At 34.8% G+C, this 24,263-nt stretch overlaps 3 protein-coding genes and 1 long non-coding RNA gene across 5 annotated transcripts; 2 read left to right on the plus strand and 2 right to left on the minus strand.

Moving 5' to 3' along the window:
• The first annotated feature begins 449 nt into the window (after positions 1 to 449).
• LOC105277874 lies at positions 450 to 2,507 on the plus strand. The gene is made up of 2 exons (XM_011336558.3): positions 450 to 709; positions 994 to 2,507. Exons 1-2 carry the CDS (start codon positions 633 to 635, stop codon positions 1,646 to 1,648), a joined length of 732 nt encoding a protein of 243 aa, XP_011334860.2. The 5' UTR covers positions 450 to 632; the 3' UTR covers positions 1,649 to 2,507.
• A 1,484-nt stretch (positions 2,508 to 3,991) lies between these two features.
• LOC105277872 (TRPL translocation defect protein 14) lies at positions 3,992 to 18,824 on the minus strand. 2 transcript variants are annotated; one of them, XM_011336556.3, is made up of 11 exons: positions 18,713 to 18,824; positions 17,519 to 18,062; positions 14,492 to 14,559; positions 13,553 to 13,590; positions 12,755 to 12,792; positions 8,329 to 8,457; positions 8,180 to 8,252; positions 7,593 to 7,993; positions 7,262 to 7,469; positions 6,708 to 6,889; positions 3,992 to 6,467 (listed from the first exon to the last, which is right to left on the minus strand). In XM_011336556.3, exons 2-11 carry the CDS (start codon positions 17,556 to 17,558, stop codon positions 6,166 to 6,168), a joined length of 1,479 nt encoding a protein of 492 aa, XP_011334858.1. In that variant the 5' UTR covers positions 17,559 to 18,062; positions 18,713 to 18,824; the 3' UTR covers positions 3,992 to 6,165. The 2 variants fall into 2 exon arrangements, with proteins under 2 accessions (XP_011334858.1, XP_026828018.1); XM_026972217.1 differs by having other exon boundaries at positions 6,166 to 6,467; positions 17,519 to 18,010; positions 18,713 to 18,733.
• A 109-nt stretch (positions 18,825 to 18,933) lies between these two features.
• LOC105277871 lies at positions 18,934 to 19,992 on the plus strand. The gene is made up of 2 exons (XR_893687.3): positions 18,934 to 19,061; positions 19,135 to 19,992. It is a non-coding gene; the product is annotated as an uncharacterized LOC105277871 (long non-coding RNA).
• Positions 19,710 to 23,951, minus strand: LOC105277870 (kelch domain-containing protein 10 homolog). The gene is made up of 5 exons (XM_011336555.3): positions 23,629 to 23,951; positions 22,777 to 23,472; positions 22,456 to 22,689; positions 21,987 to 22,316; positions 19,710 to 21,819 (listed from the first exon to the last, which is right to left on the minus strand). The coding sequence occupies exons 2-5, from the start codon at positions 23,245 to 23,247 to the stop codon at positions 21,640 to 21,642; spliced, it is 1,215 nt and encodes a 404-aa protein (XP_011334857.1). The 5' UTR covers positions 23,248 to 23,472; positions 23,629 to 23,951; the 3' UTR covers positions 19,710 to 21,639.
• Positions 23,952 to 24,263: the final 312 nt, after the last annotated feature.

Here is a 24,263-nt window from a genome sequence, read left to right on the forward strand (position 1 = left end):
CATTCTTGAAAGGATAATTGCACTATCAAGCACTTCCTGAAAATGAGCCATGATACAATCGTATACTTGAACGTTGAACGTACTCGACAGGTCCCTTCTATCGATTCGGTCGAATTTTTACGTGTCGACTGATGCGTTCGTCGGGCAATCTGATTGGTTAGCGGAAAGAAATCGAACTAGACAGTGAAAAAATATCCGCAGTCTCGACCACAGACGTCTATTGACAATTGTTTGCAATCCTTTAAAGAATTTCTACAATAAATGAATAAACAACTAAACATTTAATATTCCTAAATTCGATTACACATTTATATTTGATTTTCAAACACTTTAACATAGTGCAAAAATAAAAAGATTTCGTGATATCCTTGACAAGTCCATATTTTCCGCCAATAAGGCGTTTTGAATTGCTTCATCCTGGCGATAACTTCAGACACATGCTAGTTTTTCTTTTCCTTCACTAGGTGACGTCAGACACATGTCATTATTGTCATCATTGTCGGGGAGCGTCTTGAACTGCCCCGGACCGTTCCGGACGGTCAGCAGTTTGCCTCGTGTCATGATTATGTTAGATTAGTTAAATTGCACAGTTAGATCGTCTAGCTTGTAGTGATTGACTGACACTGTCATTAATGGCTTCCTTAGTTGCGGATTACGGGACCTCCTCCGGCTCAGACAGCGAGGCGAACGACGACAATGCAGATAATGCGTAAGTTTAGGCCACTGTGTCAAGCAGAGTAGGTGTATTCTGTTTGTTTTATCCTCATTAGCAGTCCCCTGTGCTCCTTCCTAACCTAAAAGCTTCGCATCCAACAAGAAGGCATCAGAAACTCTCAAGTTACATTAGAGGAACTATATATATATATATATATATATATATATATATATATATATATAAATTATGTTACACTAGCAGGCATTTAAACTATGCAACCGGTATATGTATGCAGAATGCGGCTTGTTCTTTGTAATCTGATATTGCCTCACCGTTAGCTTCAAGGGTGACCAGAAGGTGGAATCAGGAAAGGAGGATAATGAAGAAGGAGAAGAAGCAGACGATAATGATAAAGATAAAAGCGACAGAGAGAATGATGGTCACATGAGGATAATCGAAACAGCAGCTTCCAAAGAAAAGCTTCCATTACCTACGCCGGACTTCAATAGCGCACCCACGTTACTCAGAACTTCGGTCTTCTCGAATCCGTTCGTCGAGGCAGAGCGAGCAAAGAGCGCGATTCTGGAGAAGCACGTGAAAATGACACCCACGTTAGACGACACGAAGATGATAAATGGCCGCAAGATCTGCTGGAACTATCGCAAGGGCCGCTGCCGTTTTGGCCACAATTGCACTTTCGCTCATGACTCAGATCTGCATCGTAGCGCGGCGGAATTGGAAATTCTACGGGCACCGCAGGAGACGTTACTCTGTCAAACTCGATATAATGGACAACAGCAGCAACAGCAACAGCAACAACAAACGATACCATCAGCTATGAACGATGATGAGAACGAAGTGGATCAGGAGAACAATCAAACGGCGAATAGAAAACGTAAGAAGAGGCCCGGTCTGAGTCAATCATTGCTTCCGAGTAAGAAGGTCTTCAAGCTGTACAAAGCTCAACAACAAACCAAAACTGTCACTAGATGAATACCGTTCGTACGTTCATTCATTCGTTCGTTCGTTTCAGTAGCAGAGAGAGGTAATATTGTCTTCTAGCCAAATTGTTAATCGTTCTTCGCAGAAATGCGAGTTAAAAAGTACACGCAATGAGTACTTTCTTGCATGACGGAGCATTAAACGTTGTCCTTGCATACGAACAAAGATAATGAAGCAATTTTAAGAAGGAATTTAAAGGAGATTTTGAAAGAGAAAAATTAAAGGAAAAAGTGAAAAAACTCATTGCAAATAGTTTTCCATTCGCTTTCGTATTATGCTTCACTCGAAAATCGAGACTCATATTCTCTAACACCAAAGTGGAAGCTATCAGCATGTAACAATGAGATTAACGAGATCTCCCTAATGTAAGATTTGAGTTAACGTTAAACGTGCATTAATTAATATTAAAGCGATATAGATTTAAATGGAAAACTAATAATTTCCGATTTATGCTTCCAATGCGAATAACTGGCAATGTGTAGAATAAAAATATATTTCACTATTTGAGAAACTTTTGTTTCATATATATATATCTACAAAGGAATCTACATACATACAAAGGATACTTGATGTACAAAGCGCGCGCGTATGCAGTCTTCTTACGATTTGTCTCTTGCAACACAACCGAAGTGTAAACTATGTCTTCTCGTTATACTATTTTTTCGTATTTATCGTTATTTACTAGATATCTATTACGATTGTTCACTTATAAAAGAAAACCAAATAATATTTCATTATATACGATTGATATACAGGATTGTATTCTAATTATTATATGGTAATCCAAATAATATGTCGGATCCTCCGACAAATTTGGAAAAAATTCAATAAATGCATGTTCACACGGAAAGAAACATTCTGTATATCTGATAAAATAATACACACTTCCATGCGCTTCTATACAGGGTGTCCCGGGTTTTAACCGACAAACTGCGGGAGCATATTCTACTAGTGGAAATAAGAAAAAATTCTTATATCGAGTTTGCTTAGAAATGCTTTATTACAAAGTTATAAACCAATATTGAAAAGAAATATCAGATAAGTAACAACGGATTTTTTCACAAAAATAAAAATTATCTACGTAATGATTTAGTGACGCATTTCAAAATGTTGTCCTCGCACATCGATACAAGCTAGACATCGACGTAGTACAGAATTTGTTACGGTACGACATTCCTGAAAATTTTGTTGCATCTCAGTAACTGAATTAGTAATTCGTTGCTTTAAATCTATCTGGTACTCTCCTGTTAGGAAATCTACGTCGATACTCTCGTACGGCAGCTCGTGCATTTCCGTCACAGAATCCGTACACGAAATGAATATCAGTGTATTCCTCATTTGAAAACACTTTTGGCATTCTGATAGTAATTGCTAGTTGACACGACGATTGAAATCTAACAGCTACTGTTGTGAAAGTAACAATCATACTGAATCGTTTCAACATAGTGAACATGAATACATGTGAATACACATAACGTAAACATCTTCGACCTTCCAAATTCTACACTATGTTCCGTTGTTACTTATCTCATATTTCTTTTCAATATTGGTTTATAACTTTGTAATAAAGCATTTCTAAGCAAACTCGATATAAGAATTTTTTCTTATTTCCACTAGTAGAATATGCTCCCGCAGTTTGTCGGTTAAAACCCGGGACACCCTGTAGACTTTTAGGATTACGTCGAGCGAGATGACTTCATTTTAACTCTTTGTTTTTTTATAAAAACGATTATTTTACATTTTCTCATGCTGCGATTACAATGAAACAAATCTAACATTTAACTGGATTTAGTCACAGTAATTTGTAATATTGTTAATGATCAATAACTCATCTTTTAAAGAAAACAAGTTTATAAGATAACAAATGAAGATAAAATAATTATTAACGAACTAAAATTTAGTCAATTGATTTTATATTATACTAACCACATGTATTAAAAAAGAATGGATATGTAAGAAATTATAATAATATAAGATTAAAGTAGGAGGATTATATTGCGAAACCAAAAGTTGATCTAAATATCATATCTCGAAAAAGGCTCCTCAGAGTTTTCGAGGATTTTTAAAAAGTTGCCAATAAATGTTTCAGCTGTGTTGAAACAATATCCTGTTTATGCCTCCTTTGATACTCCTGTATGTAAAAGTACATATTAGATATAATAATTAAAGTTTTCAATGATAAGTAATTTTAAGGAATCTATTGAAAACAGTAGACTATTAAATAAGAATTAAGACAATTTGGAAATTAACTGCTTAAGTATTTATTAAAAAAAAGGATTTTTACTAATTTGTGAACAATTTTGTATGATCATGGAAGTAAGATATAAGACATGATAGGCACGTGACATTTTTTATTAGACGCTTGTGAGTACATCTTGTTTCTGGGATCCGTTATCTACGTAAATGAGTGCGCGTTGATAGCTCACTATTGCATTCTCGATTGAAAATATAGATTTTTGCGTTTATACATATATATATTTTATATATATACATATATATTTCTTTTTTACTTCCGCGAATGAACGTTTCACAGGCACTTTGTCTCTAAACAGTGGCAAAATTTGTGGGTGATCGGTTTAGCGTGTAGAAAATGCGAGAGCGACACGTACAGTTAAGCGTCATCGCAAAATTTATCACCGAGTTCTAAAGTCACGAGCAAAAAATATAGAGGATCTCGCACTCGATTATATTTCCAATCGTAATTCCTTCATAATTCATCGTAATTAATTTTCCCCAACAAATCTATCGTTTCTGTCACTTTCTTTGCGAGATCTCTCACGGTCACATCGATAACACATATTACAATTAATCACAGAAATTGTAGATTCGACAAAAATGATTACGCCATATTATGTACAAGTAACATAATTATTCTATGGGTAAGCACCTATTAAGTACTGATACATTCAATCATTAAGAGAATGCCGCAATTGTAATAATAGATTATTCCTACGCCACCCCTTGTTTCTGACATAAGTTATCAGATTAGCTGTGACTTTATAAAATTAAAAGTAATATTCATTCAGGTTAAATGGTACATATTATACAAAATTATACTAATATCAATTTTTCATTGAAATAATTTTTATGCTATGACCAATCGTTTTCTAATGCTCGAACAAATTTTTATTTTGATATTCTACAAATTTAGAATTTCCTAATTTTTATAATAAAAACATGAAGTGACCACGGAACATTACATATTCGATACATTCATTCGATACGAAATTTATTACGAATGAATTCGTGCTTTAAGAATTTTGTAATATCTTGACATTAATCTTTTTCCTTTTTTTTTATAAGACATAAATCTACAATTCTAGACAAATACTAAAAATCTGATAACTTATCTTAAAACTCGTAAGCTTTAATATTGCGTCATTATATGATTTTATGTATCGTGAAATCTTCGATTCTTTGATTTCTCGATTTTGACGCAGCATTAAGTACACTGAGAAAATATTTACTACATCAGAATTTCTTGAATTTCCAATAGATTTTGTAATAGAGAAATTTGTAAACATTTCTTAATGTCCCAAATGCATCGACATTCATTTCTCGTTGGAATTCATGCGTTCCAATAGTTTTCCATAGCGGGCTATGCGCATTCCTCTATCACAATCGCTCTTTCGATCTTTCGAAAATTGATACGCAATACTTGAGATATGTTACATAAAATAAAATAAACTAAAATACAGTAAAATACAATAAAGCAAAATACAAATACTCGATGCGTCAATGGAGCATCGCTTTAGTTTAGTGGAGCTCTATTAAACAATCGCCAGAGCTTTATTTCATCAACGTCGTTTGATGCTAAGTTTTCGCTCTTAAATCAGTCCTAGTTTCCTTCTGAAACTGGGATTTGAAAAGAGGCGAATAAAAATTTAACTATAGTTAAATTACAGCTTAAACTATAGTTAAACTTAATTCTTGTTTATCACACTTCAAAGAGATCAGCCTGAAACATCGTACAAGAGCTCACCACAATTATACCCACAATTTCAATCGTCTGCTATTATTCCCCTCTATATTTTTTTTTCTTAAGTTTTATTTCAAGAGATTTTTTAAAATCGTAAGAAAGTGTTCGAGTGAAAAATATATTATTATAGAAATCTTTCGAGTACGCGAGACATCGAGTTATTGCGAAGAAACTTCCATGAGAACTCCGCCGTATTCTCTAAAAGGTTTGCACTGGATCATGATTTGACATTCTCAGTTTGATCGACATTGATGAAACTGGCTGTACGTTTCTCCACAGGGTTCCTTAGCGACGACGCAAGCCCGATTAAAAAATAGACATCATCTATGTGAGATTTTAGAGATCTATCGTGCTAATAGTTGCTGCTTGCTCAACGCTGTCGGTTCACATGATTCGCATCGGTATTGATAACGTTAGGTCCGCGTTACGCAGTTTGGAATTATTCGCAGGTGATTCGCCGCGTGGTGATCTTATTGCCTCCTAATTTCCGTGCGGTTTCTCACTAGACTATATTACCAACTCCGTTCCTCTACGATCGGTCGAGCTGCGATCCTCGTAGTCCCTCGTCCAATCTCGTAGTTGGACCACCATTACGGATTTCCGTTTCCCGACCGTCGCTCTTTATTTTACAGCGCTCGGCGTACGTTGCTTTGCCATTCGTCAAACCATTTTCGTGAGCACCGTTGACGCTCTTGTTCCCGATCACTTGACCGTTTACGGAATTCAATGTACCACTGGCTTTGCAATTCAAACCGTTGCTTTGTGTTTCAATCGTCAGGTCGGTTGACCGCTTCGAATTTGAGAGATCTTGATGATCCGACTGCATTGTGCCTGTAAGATCGAATATTGAATGTTTTTGAGATTTTCCCGTTGTTCCAAATAATCGCTGTTTAGTAGCGAGTAAAATATATAAAACATGTGGATCTCAAATGGCAGTGTTTCTTTTAAAGTCATAAAGTATAAGAATATCCGAATGCCGGATGCAAATCTGTCAGAATAAGTCTGTACACACAGAGGGATGAATATAAAGAAAATCAATATTCCAGTTATAAAAAGTAGCCAATATAGTACCATTCAAATTATGGCAGTACTTGTCGGTGATATTCCATTCTTCGACTAAACTGAGGTTGAACATGCTATAGTCCGGATTGCCAGTGACCTCTTTCTCAATCGTCAGGAATTGCGGCAGAATATTCTTCAAATCGTCACCCGACAGTGCCGTGTATGTTTCGAGCAACATCAAACCTCGACATCTGCAAAAATAAACGTAGCGTCGTCATTCAGAGTTCTTTTTCATATAGTTTGATGACTACATAGACGTAAAACATTTTATGTAAGTAAAATGAATATTTTAGCAGAAGACAGAATCCATTTTAATTCTTAACAACTTATACTTTTAAATCAATTGCAAACAATTTATACGAAATATGTGCACGCATGTAAAATGTGTCGTTGTTATCAGGATAAATGTTAATGAATCAATTATACATATATAGAATACCACAGACTTACCAAGTTGTCTCTTATATACCTATTCTTTAATAAATTTTGAATGCATTTTTCCGTCAGAGAGATGTCTAATAGTAAAAACGATCTTTCTTTCTTTTAGTTCATTGAAGTCTTACCTGGGATGCGCCGGCTTTATGTATATGTCTAATTGGAAATACTGATTGTTGATAAGGAAACAGCGGCGACGCTTAAAGATGGTGAAATGCGAATCGTCACACTGAGTCAGCATATTCAAATAATCCCGATGAGTCAACTGGGTTTTCACCTCGATCACTTGGCCACACATCTTCGGCCGACGAATCGTATGAATATATGACCAATGACCTTAAAGAGAACAAAAAACCTCAAATTATTATTTCCGAAAATGATTGCACTTTGGTAAATCAGTAAACAAAACGGTCTGTGAACAGTCACGGATCGAAGACAGAAAAACGAAAGCTTGCTTACCTTTTTGGCCACGTTTACGTAGACGCGCCTGCATTTTAGGATTGTTGCTCTGGAGGTAGTTGTGCACGACATCAAAGTCCTGGAAAGGCGGAAACTCGCTGTCCGGCGGCAACGGTGCCTTGACGAGGAACTTAACTTTACGACTGCTAGCGCGCAACCGGTCGCCGGTGTCAATACCCAATTTCTGGCACACGCATTCGATCATCCAGCAAATTTTGGACTCAAAATCCTGCGAGTTGTCGATCACATCGAAGTATGGATGACCGACCCAGGCGGCCGCAGCTTTGTAGTCAAGCTCGCGGGCAAGCTCGACGCCTTCCGAGCGACATGCGTGATCTTCTGTAGAGTAGAACTCCTCAGCGCCGTTCGCTGCCGAAACCATGTGGATGATTTGGTTGTACCTAGTAAAAGAGGAAACATAAATGTCAAACTTTTTACTTTACTGGTAAAAATGCTGAAAACCATTAAAAACTAATATTAACAGTAATGCATAATATAAGCATACAGATAAGTATGTTTATATATCTTTTACCGTTATCGAAACATATAATATTTATTAATCTACAATATAATGTCACTGATTGTACCTGTTGTCTCTTAGTTCAACATTATTCCATCCGTTAGAGGCCATCATAAGTTCCCACTTGTCCTTTGAAATGACTAGAAGATTTCTCTCATTAATCCTTTCGTTAGGAAATATCAAAGACACTGATTATTTTTAAAGAAATGTACTCACAAGCAGAGGCATCCATCGCACCACGATCGCAGATAATCAAACAATTCCTCGAGCAGCTCTCACCCAGTTGAAAGAATGTATTTTCTATCTGTATCATCGTGCGCAAAAGATTTTCCTGAAATTTGAACCCTACAACACACGTATGAAAGAAAATGCAATATTGCTCAGTCAAGATCCTTATTTATCTCGAGATTTATTTGAGAGAAACAATTTGGACTTTATTGAGTACTTGAAGTTCAAATGATCGCATTATTTACCTGGATATAAAGGAAAGTATAAACTAAATATTAAGAAATAAAATCCTACAAGAATCTAGCATGATAAATTTCTTTACGATTACAGCGCACTTTTGGAATTACGGCAAGTCTTTATCAAACTTTAGCTTTAGCAAACGCTCTATCTGTTGGATGTTTTTCAAATATTTAACAGATATCGTCTTTAAAATTATTTCAAGCGAGGTTCTAGCGAGACGGATGGACGATCCTCATTTTAAAACGACATAAAGGAAAACGTATGCTAATTTAAAGTCGCAGTTTTTAGTTTGTTTCTCTGATGTAGATTAACACATTATGAAAAAGACGGAGGAATACTTGCATCCTCGTTAGTTGTAATTAATTAAAATATTTCTTTCGTGTCATATATTATTTCGGGATTTAAGATTTAGAAAGGCGCGAGGATTCGTCTCTCTCGTCAGTGAATCCTAGAGATACCTTGCGTTCAAGGCTGAGACACAATGAAGTATAAGAATAATAAAAGATATTTTTATTATTCCGAGAACGAGGGTAAAATATAGTATTATGGGTGCGCATAATACACAACAGCTACAATAACTAACTACAAGAAGCGAACAATTAAGAGACGGATCAGACTAAGGAATAACATGGGTTCCTATTTCCATTGAACGAAAGAATGAAAGAATGAATTGATACAATACAATTGATTTGTAAAGGATAAGAAGAATTAAGAGTATTGTGTGCGTTACAAACAATAAATATTGTATTATATAATAATGAATATATCAAAATATATATTTGCTTAGCACTTAATAATATAATATTTTTATATTCTATTTCATGGAAAAATTTATTTCTTTAATGATTTCTGAGAAACAAAATAATAATTTTATTACTCTAATGATTTTAATATTAAATAATCTTTTCTCACGCGTATTTTTCAGCATTCAATGAATAAATTTGACAATGAACAAACTAAAATGTAGAATCGAAAAATAATCTTGATACTGTGGAGAAATTAAGCTAGATGTTTGAGAACGTTTAAAAAACAAAAACAATTTAAGTCCAAGAATGTTTAGAGTAAAAACAATATCAGCGTTTTTTTCTAGAAAATAAGAATAAATGTTCAAATATTTTTAAATTAGCAGATGCTATTTCTCATATATCTTATAGTTTATACTAATGTTTCATCATGTCTCAGGCCTCTACAAACCCGGACTCACCCACACCAGAATCAACTTCCAGGATCTCCGGCCATCTCGCTTTGCGCTCATTTTCGCTCTTACGATCTAATTGCAAGGATTTTGCATGCAATGGACACGACTTCTTTGCTAGAACCAATCGATCTTGACACCAATCGATTTCGTCATTGAGATCCAAAAAATTTCATTTCTTATGTACACTTTTACGTATGACGATCTACTCGCGGAAAAGATTAATTTCCCTTAGAAAAATATAACTGTTAAAAAGATTTGAAGCTTGTTTAGGTAAAGTATTATACATATTCCATTAATTCCATATCTGGAAAATGTCAGAATATTAAAATTGTTCTTCTAAAATTAAACTTCTAAATTGTTTCCCATTCCTTTTTGCATCTGAATAGTAATACTTTCAACAAATTTTCTGCTCTGATAAAATGTGTGAAAATACACGAGTCACATTGCCGCACTCGTATTTCATAAGCGTCATCGTTTTTTGTCTGCACGATCTTCTACCTGACGAATATATGTTCGCAAAGGAATAACAAGATGACAAATGACAGGAGATAATAAAGGCGATAATAAACCGACAGATTTAGCTCGGTTAGTCCTTCAAGTAGCGATAAATGAAGGCATCAATCCTTTCAATTAGCCACGATCCGTGAAAAATCCAAGTCACAAAATTTAAGTTTTCAAAAGTAATTTTCAGTCATTTCAAAGATGCTTTTAATGCTCCATGTCGGAATTTAAATACATTATAGTACATAGGCAAGTGAATATAAGGTAATATTTTACAATTTTCGCGTAATATTTTAGTTTTCTACGTTACATAAATTTATTCCGTAATTAGAAAAATTGCAAATAATTCACAAACTGTGAAATTATAAATAATTCACTGTGAGACGTGGTAATTCTTATAGAAAAAGCAAATTATTATTTAATATATAATGGATGATATATAAGTGGTAATTTAATGAAACTTGATGAAATATTGAGTGATATTCCAAGAGACATTTATTGTACAAGAGAGTATTATAAAGTGAGTTTCTACGAAGTGCGACATTTCGTATGCGGCGACAATAGTAAACGTATGCATAAAACGTAAACAAAGAAGCCTAACACCTTCGTATTCATTCGTATCCGTTCAAGGGCGAGCTGATTAAAACCGCGCGATCATCTTACGTAAAGGCGAACAAAAGTGCAAACGAATAGTGACCACCCATGTAGCTTATATATTATCTTAATTCAATAATTCTTTCAATTTTTATAATGGATAGGATAGAATATTTTAAAACTTTGCACACCATAAAACATAAAAATAAGCAAGATGGATCAAGCAAATACAGAAAATGTTTGTGATTACCAGTAATTTAATTGAAAATAAATATTTTTATATGCATGTAAAATACATTTTTCTCTGTATATTTGTAAAAGAATATTTTTTTTCAAACGAATTTCATACAAATACGAATGGAATTACTCATAGAAAAACTGGTAGTACAAAGTATTAAAAACTGAAAGTGTTAAAAATCGAAGTACTTAACGACCAAAGAAGACAATAGCATTAATAATGAAGTTTTGCGTAACGATTGGTCCACAAACGAAATCTTTTGCAATACATCACGGAGCGGAAGGCCAAGCTAACATAAGCCAAGAATTTCGACGTTATGCAATCGAGAGTTATTATATCGAGCAGCTTATGCGGTCCTTCGTTCTTTAAATGTGCGACATTATAGTCATTTTATATATAATAATATAATAATAAAATAATATAAGCCTATCGCAAAAATTTATATAAGAGGAAGAACACAGAACGTATTAGATCGTTACAAAACTTTGTCGTACATCTCTTAAAGACTTAAAGACGAAAATGAAATTAGAACAAATTAGAGAAATTATTCATAGATTTCGAAATTTCTTTTTTTATAGTATTGAGATATATCTTTCTTTATATATTTATTATACCTATCTTATCTTTCTTTTTATCTAGAAAAATTATTTCGATCTCTTTTAAACTTTTATGTAACCAGAGATTTCTTATTTTATTTAATGTAGAATTTAGAAAAACGGCAGATCTTTTCTGCATTAATCTGATAATAACATGGTGAATCAATAAGGTGGGATACATATGTTGTCATATTTTTCTTTCGGTAGAATTTGTACTGGGGTTGTAATGATTATTAGAAGTTTAGTTTATAAGAACATTCTTTTGAAACTATTGAAAATCAAAAGTTCATATGCAATAATTCAGTAACAAGTCGAACAAGGTCTTTCTTGCATTCAATTGAGATGCAAAGCTTTTTTTTCCTCGTTCTATCAAGCTCGGGATTTTTCCACCCGCGGTGTCCTCACCATCGCGATTGCGACGGTTGACGCAATCCGTCGTCTTTCTGGGGTAATATTTACGCGCACTTTTCGAGGTCGACAAGAAATAATGCTTCTTCTGACAAGTTTTCTTTTACGTTTGCTTAAAAGTAGAGTGAGAAGTAGAATGGATAGGGGAACAAAAACTCGTCAATCGTTAATTACATGAGATAATAATTTATGTAACTTGAAAAGGACTATTCACAGAAATGCTAAGTTAATTATACAAATATCTCTTCTTCTTAATTGATAATTTTGATTATGATTTTAGTTTTTAAATTTAGTTTTAATTTGTGTTTTTATCAATTTCGTTATTCATTCATTTTGATGACAATTACAGACACGTAAAAGTTATATCTATAATCACTTATAATAACGTAATACCAAAATGCGAAAATTAAATGAAAAAGTTATGGAAACATTATTAAAAAGAAAATTTTTAATTGTTTCAATATCGTTTCGTGTAATAAACTAATTAGACATCTGCATTAAGAATTCTTACTTGCCAGATTGATATTATTATAAACCTATATTTTTTTATATCCAGATGAAAAATTTGAATTGCCTAAAGGGAGATTTATTATTGATTGTAATGAAGGAGCGCAAAAGTAACATGATCTGTAGACTTACCCTCTTCCGCGTTCAGGTCTGAAAACTTGATGCCGCCACTGAAATGGAAAAAAGCAGACAGTAGATATAAGTCAATTGCGTAGAACACGCGCTACAACGCGTGCATTTATCAATCGGATTTAATCGAACGTTCACAATGCAACGATGCTAAAATAGTCTTAACTACATCACGCAGCTGCGACCGCAGCAGCGGTTAAAAAAGATAAGAATAAGTTATTGTTGCACGGACTTAACATTGGAATGTTCAGTGGAATCGTTTCGACTCCTTTGAGATTTTCTTGTTGTTACCGTTTGCCTCTTGCGATTTAGGGAAAAAGAACCGCCTTGACTTGTTTGGGAACAATGATTGGTCTCGCTCGAATTTTCCGAATTTGAGAAATATTGAATATTTCTATTTCGAACCGTTCGAGCAGTTTAATCTTCAATTTATTTGAATCTTTTGTACGAGCCTGGTTTTAACCCTTGAATGCACGAAGCAATACTCTTCGTATACTGTAATACTTCATGTATTTCTATTTGTGATATTCCTTGCTTTTCCGAACAAATTCTCATCCTGTTTTGAACAATTTTAAAAACAAATCTGAATCATCTTTCGGAATGTCCAATGTACATTTTTCGAAATTATTTTCCGGTAAATTGTTTTTTTCTTTTTTCTTCTTTTAAATCTTCATTATGAAGGATGCATTCTAGGGTTAATTGGAAAGAAAACCGCAATCAAATGTGACTTATTCCGGCTTCTTTCTCTCTTCTCTTTTCTTTCTTTTTTTTTCGTAAGTTTGTGATCGTATAATTGCATACCTGAGCAGCACGGTCGCTGTCTCGGGGACACGGAACACCTGAAAAAGAAGACACCACTCTATCGAGTCCACAACGAAGGGTAAGAGACCCCCGAAACTAGTTGTTCGCGATCTCATTTTTCTCTTTTTTCGAAAAAATTTTCCCTCCCTTTTGTTTTATTTTTAACATTATATACAAAATCCCGTATAATTGAAACCCTTAAATGTAAATAAGAAGAAATAATAATTTCATTATTCATTTTCGACCCTCAAGCTTTATTCGTGGAAATCGTTTTCAATCATAACTCACAAAGAGAGATTATTAAGACTATTATATTAGTACCAAACAGAGCAAAATGTCACGATGACAATAAATGTCAATATGATGTCAAAATGACTATTAAAACTCGATTTTTAATCATTTTTTTATGTCATTTTGCTATCATTTTGACTTTTATATAACTTTTTATTCTGCTTCGGTATGTTCTCTGAGGAAAAATCGACATCCTTCTCATGAATCGATCGAAATAATATAACTTGGAAGATTCGACGACTTTGAAATCATCCCTCATTTAATTAAGACTCACTGTGTAACTCACAGCAGAATAGAATCTCCAGAGAGACGAGCCGCGAAACATGCTGGCCGTGGTACGTTACATACTCTTGACTCGAATAGCCGCGTAACAATCAAACTTTGTAACTGTAAGAACACAGTATACCCTATACAGGGTGGTGATTATCCCTTTCTCGGTCATACTGTCAATAGCAGACCACCCTGTATAGATCGAAGTCTATTAGAAGGCATCCGTCGAAGCGGATCTGATGCGGAATCAAGCGCGCGTTCCTCGAAGAACAAAGTAGATTGGCCGGGATAAACTCGCAATAAAAATTTCGGTCCTTTTTCTTTTCTTTTTCTTTCGCGAAAACGTTTTTACGACAGAATTCGATGAGTTCTACCTACCTTCCAGCCCATGTTCTCGAAGAAGGTGCACAGTCTGGTCTGTCCGGTCGTTTTGCCACCGCATGGTCCTGCAATCGTAATCAGACGTTAAATCATTCGTTTTACGTTGTTTCATTGCACGTCGAGAATTGAAATCGATACATGTCGGCTAGTTGTGCGTGTCTCTGTTTCATGATATCGCTGCTCTCCTCTCCTACTCTTTCATCGTTACGTAAAGTAAACAATGAACGTATGAAAAGGCAGACGCCAATAAAAGTCAAATTGAATGTAATTGGCGCGCACCGACACGGCTATTAACCCGATATGACGCATCATGCTCAGAGATAGAGTGGATTACTTAGAATATTGTTACGAAACGGGATCTCAAAATGAAACGCACAAACGTCACGTACCGCAATTTAACAACCTAAAAATTCCAGATTCTTTGTTTCCGATCGGATCAATATTGTTCCACATTCTATATATTCTGACACTTGTAAAAATTATATTCGTAAAATATATTGATGGACATTGAGGTCGCTTTCAGGTCCTTTCAAATTTGCATTATCTATACTCCATCAAGTTTTCGAGTTTGCGCATGTCTCTCATTGAGTCATATTGCACCAAAAATAGTTTATATCAACCTCAACGATAACGCTAATCATTCCGATAAAGTGGAAAGATCGTGCTGGCAAGGCCATCGACATTATTACTGCTATCTACGAATAATACGAATAAGACCTCGCGACTTCCGACTTCTTTAATATCATCGACTTCGACAGACACATATAAGAAACGGTTTATCGGCACGAGATATAAAGTAAACAATAAATCGCGAATCTAGACAAAACAAATGTCTCAAAGATGTCTAGAGAATATCCCGGGTCTGTGTTTATAGCCTGCATTTAACAGTATGCCAGCCTAAATTGAGATATTTTTAAAATTCAATTTCATAAGCAACCAAGACAAAAATAATAAAAATAATATTTTTTATTATTTATTTGGAAATTCTACCTCCTTTCACAAATTAACCAGACATATAGATAAATAATACGTGAAAATAAAATTTTACCCGAATAACAGAACAAAATTATAGCAGAGTAATTTATCTCTTCGTTTTTACCATACAAAAGTCTTGGTCCCTTTTTCTGAATCACCCAGTATAACTATGACCGCGTGGCGTATGGAATCGATCGTCATTCGCGTGGCTGCGATAACGAACGTCGCAAAACGCGGGGGAAGCTGAAGAGACAATTCGGCGCGTCGTCACGACATGAAGACGCTTATTATAGTGTTCTTTTACAAACAGTGTGTGCTTCTCATTAATCTTCCAGCTACGTTTTCCACAATTTCCATTAATCTTATTTCTGTCACCTGTCTGCTCCGAATTCTCATTTCCTCTATTTTTCTTTTTGTATAATATTACTGTTCGGTAACAGTTCTTTATCTTTTTTTATTTAGTAACATAAGGACTGTATACACAGCGCGTGTGTATGTATATATTGATTTTTATATAATAAAAATATGTAATTAATATATTTATATATTATATTAGTATATGTATAATATATATAAATAATATAAATGTTTTAATAATATAAAGATAAAAATGACACCTTAGCTAAAAAATTAATCTATCAGGAACTTTCTTGTGCTTTAGAGAGGAACGCAAGCGATTGCGTTGACGCACCACGTGCGTCCGTTCATGCCGGTCGAAATAACGTTTCATCTTGACTAAAGTCCTCGTGTGCGTTCTATTTTCGTGCCTTTTCGTCATAAATACAAAATTGTGACATGAGTGATCTCTGATGGTTGCTTAAGAATTGTGCGGATCTCATTTGCAAGACGATAGATTTAAAAAATGAAGAGCGGTTGACGTATATTACACGCCTGCCAGAGTCTGGCAGCCAGACGGCCAAAGTAGCTAAAGACAAAACAATTCTGAAAATAAGTTGTTGAACTTTAAAGCAAGTGATTATACTTTGATGCAAATTTCCATAAAATATGTCTTTCCATTATTAATTACAGCATCATAATAAATAACATATGCCAAAAAGATTTATTAGCAGCAGAATAGCGTTCTTCTTGTTCTTTTTTCCTTATTCATCTTATGAATGATTGTAGTATAATTTTTTACAAATGGACTTTAAGACTATCCGAGCGGAATAGTAAATTCGAGTTTTGCGAAAAAAAGTATAAAACAGAACATATATATAAAGAGAATGTGTGCGTATGCAAGTGTTTATGTAATAACTAGACAATTAAATGTAATTATAGGTATCGATCTCGCATAAAATTTAAATGATATACGAGAATGAATCTTATCTTTATCTGCAACACCGGATATGCGATTAGCGTAAAGTGTTTTTTTACATATGATAATGTCGAAAGCTCAACTCGTTAAATAATTTTATTAAATCATACACAATTAATTGAAATGTTGCACAACTGTGCAGGATATTACGACAGCAGGAAACCAGTGCAAACCCAACTATCGCAATAAGAATCAAAAACAACAAATAAAACAATGTAAATATATATTGCACAAGTCTAAAATAGATCTTACGAAGATAAATAGATTATAAAAGAGTATCTTTTATTGTCAATTCATATATATTATTAAATTCGTACATATTTTCTAAAACAATTATCTAGCTAATAAATAAGTATAATAATTATAAATTATAAAGAAAATAAAGAAGGTAGATTTATCATGCGTGTATATTATTTATATTCTCATAAATTATCTTGTATTTCAAGCATTTGCGCGATTTGCAAGTCCGATGCATCCATAAAATAACACGTGGGAAGTGGACTTGACGAACTATTACATACATTCATCACTAGTGCCCGTTTGAGGAAAATGTTATCAAGAATGATATCTATACGTGGTGATATCTGTTAAATAGTATCAGAATTAGTCATTTTCCTATTCATTTTTTCGCCTTTCTCCTCTTTCCCTCCTATCTTTTATTTCCTTCATTATATCCCACAAATGATTTTCAAATGGACACTGAAAGTTAATAAACGAGAAACGGTACTACGTACCTCCAGTCAACACAATTTTGTAGACACGTTTCTGATCCATTTTCGTCGCACGGTTTCACTTCCGCTCGGACAGAATCCTTCGGCTGCTACTCTTCCGTTTCCTCTTCCAGGTGACGACGTTCAAATTTCCTCGAGGGAGATCTCTTCTTTACGGCGAGGCGAAGGCGCGTGAGCGAGCGTCCAAGCTTAAGGTGTAAGACGACAGTAGTCGATACTACATAAATACCTGGCGGTGCATTTCGAGTCGGCGCGTGCTTGGCCGCGTGCTTGCACTACGCATGGGAACGACAATAACGGCGACGACGACGGCGACAACGGCGAGAAATGCCCTCGGCGACGACGGGGATGACAGTCGGCGCGATCAAAACCGATCCGATCTGCTCAGTATTCCTTCTATCTACGGATCGCCGGAAATGCCCGCTCGCAGGACAGTGCCGCAACTCACGCGCGACGTAACAAACGCACGCCGCCCGCTCCGTCGTTCGGTAGTGTCTGAAGTGAGTCGCCCAGCTGTGAGTCCGCAACGAACTGCGCGAGACCACGCCTGCGCAGAGCCGGATGCGCGGATCAGCTGCGCGAGCGACGAACCTCACTCGCGCCAACTTCATGTCATTCGTTTATGCGCCTTTCATAGAAATTTCCGCGGCCGGCGCGGCGTTACATCTTTATCCAATTTCGTACGCCGAAATAGGATCGACGGGCGAATTGATTCTCCAAGGACTTTTGTCTCTGATTATATAATTTAACCGATTTAGTTAAGGAATTAGAATGTCTTAAGGCACAATTTTCAAATATGCATTTGATTCCAAAACTTCAACTTTGGACGCAAGTACATGACACTAATTGCAATATCGGAAGACGTAAAATGTAAATTTCAGATAAATTGAAATTACCGGTTAAATGAGAAATATATATGTATTTGAATATACATGTAATATTAAATAATGTTAAACGAATAAGAACTTCTCTATATATAATTGCTCTATATAATGTGCTTCGAATATTCCTCACCAGAAACATTACATACATTTTTTTATCTTGTCTTATTTCAGATTACGCAGCTATATTTGAATATATTCCAATATATTTTTTATTTCCGAGATTAATTAACGTTCTATGTTCTATCCGCCATCACGATTGTCATGAAGTTGGTCTCTTCTTTCGTATATTTGCGATATGAAGTATTGAACTTACCGCCGAGATTGTTGCCGATTCTGATCCAGGTATATAAATCAGCGAGGACAATTCTTCACCATCTTCGAGACTTGAACCGACTGTCGTCTTTATATATTTATACTACGTCTTATATCCCCACTTTGCCGGCGTTCAAACTTTGGAAAATACCTCGATGGAAAAATGAGCACTTTTATCGCTCCCGTGTTCGCGCAACCGCAATAAAAATAACGTCTTTGATACAGAGAGCACGCTCCACTGAGCCCGCTCTATTTTTATTTTTGCTCCAAGAAGTGCAAAAGCGCGCGGTACGCCTAAAGAACGCCATTTTACGGCTCTGCATTTAATTGCTTCAGTCACGTGATAGACGGTACGTAACTTGAACTTAAATACTTACAATTGACTCGAGTATATAAATGAAGAGAATAAAAATTAATTTTTAGAGAAAAGTAAATTTTCATAGTACTCTCCAACGACATATCAAATTAGAAGAGTGACTCAGTACTTTTCTTAAATGAGCAACAGGCATTAGAATATTCTTACAAAACTTCCTACGATTTAAAGCCATCTTCCTTCCTTCTCGATCTTTCTCGAATGGCAGGAGAAATACTGTTAACTCCAAGCTGCCCTGCAATTTCTTTTAACGTTTGCGATAAGTTTCCGTTGAGCAATCGAATCAATTGAGCTTCGAATTCGTGACTCTGCTTCTATTTGTGACCTTACCAACATTTGCAGGCACTCATAATGCATTATATTAGATCAATCGATATCGACTGATAAGAATTAATAAGAAATGCTGATGAACCGCTTGAAGTCTTGTTTTTTTTTTAGTAAAAAAGGAAAGTTCTATTGTAAATGGAAACATCAGCTGTGTTCGAAAACGTTTCTTATTTGTTCTTTGATTACTACTGTTCTTACTTTTACCTTCATCCGTTCCCTTTTAAAATAGACAAATTAAAAAAATAAGGATATTGTTTACAGCTATATTAGCACTGGTTCAGAAAAAATCATCTTAATCAGAAAGTTTGATGTTTTTATATTCGTCTTTTTCATTGTTATATTTACAACTTCTTTATTAGTCGGACCACTAACGTGCAGCTAATATTGTCTTACGTAAATAGCACCAGAAAACTACTGGATAATAACGATATGTAATACACTGCTCAAAATAATTAGAGTCGTTCGTTTAATGATATTGTTCAAGTAATTTAGTAGAAATATAAAACCGATTATATAACCGAATAAAGATGAGAACTAACTAGTTGCAATTATGGGATTACAAGGAAAAAGTTAAAAAAAAAGATAATTATTTCCTTGAAGATATAACTATATAATAAACCGTGCATCAGCGATAAAAATAATTAACAATATTAAAAAATGTCAGACTCGTTAACGTGATCATCATTACGAGAGGATTTTACGAGAGGATTCATAATTGTTTTGAGCGGTGTTACTGTGAAAAGAATAATTTACAACTGATGTGTAAAACGTTTACATCTTTTGTCTAAATAAGCAACATAATAGTTGCAAAACGTCCTGCAAGTATGACGCTTTAAGAAAAACGAGAATTCACTAGCTCAGGGGATATATTGATCCTCAGGAGCTATCAGTTTATGAAGTTACAATTTCCTTGCTTCATGCGGTAAAAGTGTAGAATTATAATATCACATCGACAATTACTTTGGTGTGCTTTTACAATATAATTCTAAAAAGACGGTAAAGTCAAGACTGATTGCTTCTCAAAGTTGATTTCGTAGTGCAACTACGTTTGATTTGTTCTCTATAAAATATCGTAGATGAAGGAAATGGAGGAGACGTCTTTGAAGTTTTTGATTCATCAAAACGAGCAACTTGGCGAGAATAATTTTACATCATTAATAGGCACTGCGGATAAATATCTGAATAAATGAAACGCGGACTTAAAAGCCCTTTTGAGATCAAATGCGCGCAGAATAATATTAAATATTTTTTTCAAATATTATAATCGCGCATCCAAATGTCATTCGCCGCATTTACACGTTCGGAAATATCTCGCGCATTACGCAATGAGACGACGATCTCAACATTTGTAAGAGATCTCCTTAAATAAATAAATATAAATTAATTTAATCATAGTATTAGAGCAAAGGCGTGATGATATATTGTACAATATTAGATCTAATATGCTGAACTATACTCTTATATATATAACTCTTTACTCGTTATATTAATAATTATTATTTGTACATATTGAAAAAGTAGTGCTGAGTTAGTATGCTATTATTAACAAACAAATAGCATTACTCAGTTCTTGATAATTTATAATTTAACTTCATGCGCCGAATGGATGCAATTTAGAAAGAAAAAACTCTTTTGTAAGAAATTCACTACAATTGTGTTACAGATTTACACTAAATAAGGTAATATGAAATTTGTCTCTCTCTCTCTCTCTCTCTCTCCCTTTCTGTGTATTATTATATAATAAATAAAATCGCAAAAAAATATTAACCGACTTATATTTATCTTCAAATAAATGTAAAGTATTGTGAATATATATTTCATGAAAATATTCAAAATTTTTATTTTTGCATTAAAAGTTTTTATTTCTTTTTTTGCAATTTGCGTCGAAATAAATTAGATCTTTCAAACGTAGATCAGTGAATTCATTGATTTAATAAAGAGCAAATAATTTTTAATCAATTGTAAAACCTATTTTATCTACAGACATGTATATTGTGTCATCTAAAACATGTGTATATTGTGTCAGCAACAAAATAACAAATAAATAAAATAAAATAAAAACAGGATAAAAAATTCTTGATATATTTTAATGATCTGTTTCATTATGAAAAAAAAACTAATTTATTTCGACATATGAAAACGTATTACGTCTTATATGATTTCTCTCGTTTATGACATCACAGCCCAATTTGGTTGCAGCAAAGAGAGTTAAGAAAATTTCATAATATTCACAAAGCGTAAGAATCATCGAGCCTCTGCACAAATTGCAAGGGTATTCCAATGAGGAGCAACTCATCCGGAGATTTGTCCATCAGATTTGGCCAATAATGGTTCAATGCTTGCCAGCAGATCTCAGAAAGTTTCGGGATCGTCAACCAAACAGAGTGAATCGCGTTTGTTCTCTGCACCTACAACAGTAACGTTTTTAAATGATTAAGATTAACAAAATATATATCTTTATGGAAGCACATCCAATATCATGAAATATATTACAAAACATTTATGGAATATATTGTATTACTACCTATTAGCTAGAACGTAGAAAATAAGATTACAACAAAAAACTAATAATAACCTTATTGTGTTCTTTAATTATGCCGCCGAATATGTACATGCGACCAATCGGAGTCAGCGCCGTCGAATGAAAATATACAGGACGTGGCAAGATGCATTTTTTTAAGCACGTCCATTGCAATGCGCCGAGATCAAGCCGCCAAACATCATTGAATACAGCATCGCCATTATAGCCGCCCGATATGACGACCGAGGTTGCGCCGCTTTTCTTATCTGTGTATTGAACAGAACCGTGACAACGTCGTGGTGCTGGCACTGTATTATCATCAATATCACCATGCGTGCTCAAGGTCCTCCAATTATTGGTCTCCAAATCAAAGGCTGGTATTTCCTAATCAATTGTATTAAATTTTGTGTGTCAAAGGAGTTATATATAAATATAAAAACATAGAAAACTCAAAATATGCATATATATATAATGTATATATAAAACATGTGTGCGTGCATTATTTAAATGAACATCTATTTACCAAAAAGCCATAAGCTTCTGCGGAGGTACCGCCACCTAAGACATAAATCATTTTGCCATCGAAAGCAAGCTCGTGCCTATATCTTCCACGAGGTTCCGATTCATTTTTGCCGGAGCAGATATACACTGCCTCCCAAATGCCTGTCCTCATATCAAACCGATGGATGTCACAAGTATATTCATATCCAGTAGTGCCACCAACGGTATACAAGTAAGGATTATGACACACCAGAGCCTGCTCATGGAAATAAGTAACCATAAATAAGTATCATAAAATTCAAAACAAGTGTATCCAAATAATAAATAATAACGATGAAGTTACCTGTCCATACTGAGGCTCAGGTGAATCACCCGTGGCTGGCACAACCTTCATTATACCGTCATCGACGTTGCAGACATATAACTGATTACTGCACCGTTCGCCAAATGGTACACCAGTACCACCATATACCATTAACATATTGCCACATAATACCATCGCGTTCGATGCCAGTTCGTTTGGCATGCTGTCCTGACCAGGTAATCGTTTCCACTGCTCGCTCACCAAATTGTAGCGCCATAACTCTTTGAAGAGTGGCTTGCTGGCTACCCATGTCTGATCGTCACGCATATCTGGATCGGTGTCAGACACGCAAGGATTAAAACCACCATACGAGTATAGGTGTCGATGATCGCACGCGACTCGATGACCACTGCGTGCTTTCGGACACTCCAGACCCTTTGCCTTATGCTTAGTAATCACAAGTGGCTTGAACTTGTACATGTTCCTTCGTTTTTTTACTTTTCCACTCATTGCCACGGTCGCTGTCGTAAATGAAAAGTGCGGCAATTACGATAATTGTGGTGAAGCAGTCAAAACAGGTTAAATTAGAATGTATCTCTCGTTGAAGGTACTCCCCCGTGCGCTGTGGTCATTTTTAACCTCAGAAGCGTAATCTAACCTCTGCGTGCGCGTTGTTTATGATGACAGTCGTCCGCTAATGTGTTGTTTTTCTAGTACACTCTTGACAAACAGACTCTGGAAATTATTATTCGAGACAGCTTTTAATTATTTTCGAGGTGCTTATGGGCACCAAATGATTTCCGTTAAATGCTTTCCCGTAGTTTTCAAGTTCACTAAATATAACACAACAAAACGACTGAACAAGATCACACACAGCAAATGATCTCTTACTTCTGCTTAGTTTTCACAATTATAGTTGCAGTTGCAACATGCGCCGCTTACTCTTTCATAACAGCCAAATCGTTCTTCTCAATTGTGCTCTCCTCCAATTTTGTCTTTCTTCTTTTCCTGCTTCGAAGATTAATTATATGTTTACTTCATTCTGCGTGAAAAGAATATACCGGAGATACGGAAAATATACCCGTGACGTTCGGATTCGAGCGCAATACACGCGTTCTATACACTAGCGGGGGGACGACATTTTTAGAAATTGTCTTTCTAAATAAAAAAAGCTCACCAAAGAGTAGGCATTTACAAAGCTCGGAAACATCAAAGTGAAAATTTCTCCACATAATGCATATGATTTGCACTGCGCAAGTGCATTCATAAAAGAAGAGCGCTGATATTATCGACCGTTTTGAATAAAGTTCATAAGTTATTATTATTATTTTATTTTATTATTATTTTATTTTTAAGCTACAAGGATAAATTTCTGATGAAACAGTGACCAGAAACGTTATAATATACATATACAGTTATTCTTTAGTACATTCGAACGGTCGATAAAATGGTCGATATATCTCGTCGGTGTTTCAAGTAAAAAAAGAAAGAAAGTGTTTTGAAATATTTGTAGCGCTAAGTGGACC

The sequence above is a fragment of the Ooceraea biroi genome, chromosome 1, assembly GCF_003672135.1.
Source record: "Ooceraea biroi isolate clonal line C1 chromosome 1, Obir_v5.4, whole genome shotgun sequence".
Classification (NCBI taxonomy): domain Eukaryota; kingdom Metazoa; phylum Arthropoda; class Insecta; order Hymenoptera; family Formicidae; genus Ooceraea; species Ooceraea biroi.